The sequence below is a fragment of the Carex rostrata genome, chromosome 23 (genome assembly GCF_964058835.1).
Source record: "Carex rostrata chromosome 23, lpCarRost1.2, whole genome shotgun sequence".
Classification (NCBI taxonomy): domain Eukaryota; kingdom Viridiplantae; phylum Streptophyta; class Magnoliopsida; order Poales; family Cyperaceae; genus Carex; species Carex rostrata.
The window spans coordinates 2,194,454-2,198,145 of record NC_135940.1 but is presented as its reverse complement, the minus strand read 5'-3'; the positions used below and the strand labels follow the sequence as shown (position 1 = coordinate 2,198,145).

The 3,692-nt window shown below is 33.0% G+C and overlaps 1 protein-coding gene across 1 annotated transcript; it reads right to left on the bottom strand.

The window, feature by feature from the left end:
- Nucleotides 1-319: 319 nt before the first annotated feature.
- LOC144574898 (EPIDERMAL PATTERNING FACTOR-like protein 5) lies at nt 320-3,217 on the bottom strand. The gene is made up of 3 exons (XM_078324990.1): nt 2,776-3,217; nt 2,039-2,088; nt 320-1,165 (listed from the first exon to the last, which is right to left on the bottom strand). Exons 1-3 carry the CDS (start codon nt 2,912-2,914, stop codon nt 965-967), a joined length of 390 nt encoding a protein of 129 aa, XP_078181116.1. The 5' UTR covers nt 2,915-3,217; the 3' UTR covers nt 320-964.
- Nucleotides 3,218-3,692: the final 475 nt, after the last annotated feature.

Genomic DNA, 3,692 nt, shown 5'->3' with positions numbered 1-3,692 from the left:
AATCACACCGTGCCTAAACTGGCCATGATCAAACGTGACTCGCATGATCATTTGATCATATTTTATGTTAGTTTATTGAATATTCACTATTTGATCAAGATATAACGGTTATAATTACACGTGACCATGTGCCGTGACTAGATCTTTCACGTAACGTACCGTGCCAAATTTTCAAAAGATGATCACAGCACCCAAATGATTACAGCATGGGACACGTAAATCACAGCACGTAACTAATACACATGTCGTGTCATTCCATGCCATTTTTTCCCACTCTACAAGTGCCAACAAGTATTAAAATAAAGAATTTATCATTAAGAATTGAACATGTTCTGAAAATAATAATTGCTCTCAATAAACAAAATCAAAGAAAAAAAAAACTGTACACCATTGCAAAAAATGTACAACATACAAGACTTAGTTCCCATTCCATTTTTCTTGGAATTTACTCCAATATTTTTATTATTTGAAATATGAAAATTTCCTTGCTCCAATAATCTCAGTTCCCATACCAAGTTCTCCTTGGAATGTAGTCCCAAATTAACTTTTTGCAAGTTTTAAAAAGCTATCCTGCCATTGATAGGTCCTTGTAGTGCATGTTACTGGTCAGGTCTCCATTCCTCTTCACCTTTTACACTGTGCCAATGTATCCCTCTCTCTCTCTCTTGCCTGTGAACTCTGAACAATGATCTAAACAAATCACTGTTGAAGGGTAGGTGACACCATACTTTACATGGTATGGTTACCGCTTAGAGAGTATACTTACACACTTACACTCTTGCATTGACATCATCTCACCAGCAAACACGCTTGCATTAGTTGCATGCAAGTGGAAAAGCTGCAATTTGAGTTGCATAGTGAATAGTGAATAGTGAACAGTTCCCATTTGAAACTTGAGACAAAAGCATTGCATTTATGCCATCTCTAGAGATTCTTTAATTCTTCACCAAACAATTGCATTATATTAAGGCATGTAGAGCCTGTTGCCACACTTGCAACGCCATGCCTCGGGGTAGTATTCCATCGGGAAATATAATTTACCGGGCGGGACCGGTACGTGAACCGGATAGCACGGTGCGCACCTTCCACACTTGTACATGCATCGCGGCGGGTACGAACCGGGTCCAAAGCTCAGCCGCCGACGGATCGGATACCTTCGCAAATTCTGCTTGACCATTAAAAACATTATAAACAACAAAAGTAATATAGTATGCATGAAAATAACTTAATCAAGAAAATTATTACACCACCAAAAATCAAACCCATAAAATAATTTGTGATATTAATTATTAATTGTATTATAAAAAAATCTACTACAATAAATAGTACATGTTCCGTGCATACGTGATACAAGTTCACTAGTAGGTCTTGTCAGAAAAAAAAAAAAAAAAAAAAAAAAGGACTTTCTAAGAGTTATGGTAATAGGCGCATTTTAGCCCAGGGCCTCAGGATGCATTCCAGCTGTTAATTTTGCTTGGTTCTCTTGTGACCATGCTAACGTGCACCGCCGCCTATCCTAGGGGAGATTTTAGTTCTATAATTGTTTTTTTCTATGCATATCGTATTTTTTACATTCTATCCAATCATCAATAGAATTAAAAATATATGAGGTGTCAGGCAATTTTAGGCATCTTGGTTCTTGGTCTGAATTTCAATGTTCATACATATGTTTTGGGAAAAGATGTTTAATTGTTTAATGCTACTGATGAGTTCAATATGAGATTCTTCTTTTTGAAGTATGCACCACACCAGTTTGTTACTTTTTTTGGGGAAAGGTAAAATTTTAAATTAAATATACTCTCAGAAGCAAAAGTAATTAGCTGATTACAAATTTCAGCCTAAGATAATTTTTTATTTATCAAAAATGCAAAATTAGGATTTCCTAAATAATTATACCAAATTTCATGTATAATTGATAGATCTAAAAAGTACACAATATTTGCATAATTTTAGTTTTAATTTGATGAGTCTGATCTCAATAGTTGGCAATAAATTATATGTGAATATAAATTAAATAAAAATAAAGAAGAATGAGTACCTCCACAAAAGGACTTGAAGGACTTGATCTCCTTCTTAGACTTCTTACACCTAAAAGGAAGGTAAATGAACAATGTCAAATAAATTAAATGTGAATATAGAGTAGAACTAGGGTGTTCTTAAGTTCACCAATGAACAATCAAGTCTAAAACCCGTTAAATCGGATTCAAATGACGAATTTGAATCGTTGAAATCCGTCTACCTTACGAGTGATGCGTCTACATGTAAAATATTTTAATTTTAAAATTAATTTTGCATAGAGTTAAGCGGTCAAAAAACGTTCAAAAAAATGAATGCATTAAAATTAATTTATTAACCTTTTTAATTTTGACCGCTTAACTTTATACTGAATTAATTCAAATGTTTAAAATTTTAACATGTAGACACATCACTCATGAGGTAGATGAGTTTCAGCAGTTTAGATTTTTTATTTGAAGCTGATTTGATGTGTTTTAAATTTGAGTTCACCAAAGAATTTTGTGAACTTAAGAACACCCTAGATCTACTCGTGATTATATACCATCTCTGTTTGCTAAGTGAAGAAATTAATCAGAAGTCAAAATTGAAATTCAATTAGATTAAACAATGAAAGGGAAAACCATCTACAAATAAAATCTACAATATTTTTTTAGACAACTTTACTAGGCACATGGCACATTTGTACCTTAAACCCTAACAAGGGCAAAAATACGAATGACACAACACAATGCAAATAATTTGAAATTAAGAAAATCTTACCTTGAATTAAGCCAGAGCTTCTTGCAAGGGGAGGAATGGCGACAAGAGAAAGAGCAAGTAGAGAGACAATTGCTAAAGAAAGAAAAATATTTGACGAAATACAAAGCCATTTCTCTCTCTTCTTTTCTCTGATCTCCATTTAACCAGAAAGCACTGTTCTTTTGTGTGTATGTGTGTGTTTGAGAGAGAGAGAGAGACTATATTTCTAGCTATTTTCTTTTTTGCTCTTGAAAGGCTCTCTATTTCTAGCTCTTACCAATTCCTCTTTCTCTTTATCTCTGATCTGTCAAGTGGTACTGGTACCAGATCTCTCTCCTTGTTCTAATAACCTCTCCGACAAGACATCCAGTGCAATTTAATACTCTCCTTTCTCTATCTCTCTCTCTCTCTTATCAGTGAGCAGTGATCTCTCTCTCTTTTATTTCCTCTTTCTCTCGTGCGAAAGCAGAAAGCAGAGAGAGAGAGATATAAGTCAGAGAGACACGAGGAAAAGGAGAAAAGACAGGGATGTCATTGCTGGAGAAGCATAATAAAGCCCCAGTCAAACTGTTATTTTTTATTTATAGAAATACTATCAAATAATATAAGCTAATAGATAAATTGTATGGTAATTTTAATCTGTAGAATGATTGTGTTAGAATTGTCAAAATAAATTTCGGACATTTTAAAATTCAACATATCAGTACAATTTTTAAACTAAAGGAAGTGAAACAAATTTTGAGTTCATTTTAAAAAAAATTCATTCCTTCTATAAAACAAAAATTTTAAGACAATTTATCTATTACATTATATTATTTTTAAATAATTTCTATATATAAAAATTTATACAGTCAAACTGTAAACAGCCATTAAGTCCAAAACGCTAATGCCCCTGTCAACTTTAATTGAAAATAAGGTATTGTATTTGTGCATACAAA

Coding starts and splice junctions, on each gene's coding strand:
- LOC144574898 (XM_078324990.1), bottom strand. CDS start 2,914: ATGGAGATCAGAGAAAAGAAGAGAGAGAAATGGCTTTGTATTTCGTCA. Junction 2,089..2,775: donor AAGCTCTGGCTTAATTCAAG/GTAAGATTTTCT, acceptor CCTTCCTTTTAG/GTGTAAGAAGTCTAAGAAGG. Junction 1,166..2,038: donor CTTCAAGTCCTTTTGTGGAG/GTACTCATTCTT, acceptor ATGGTCAAGCAG/AATTTGCGAAGGTATCCGAT.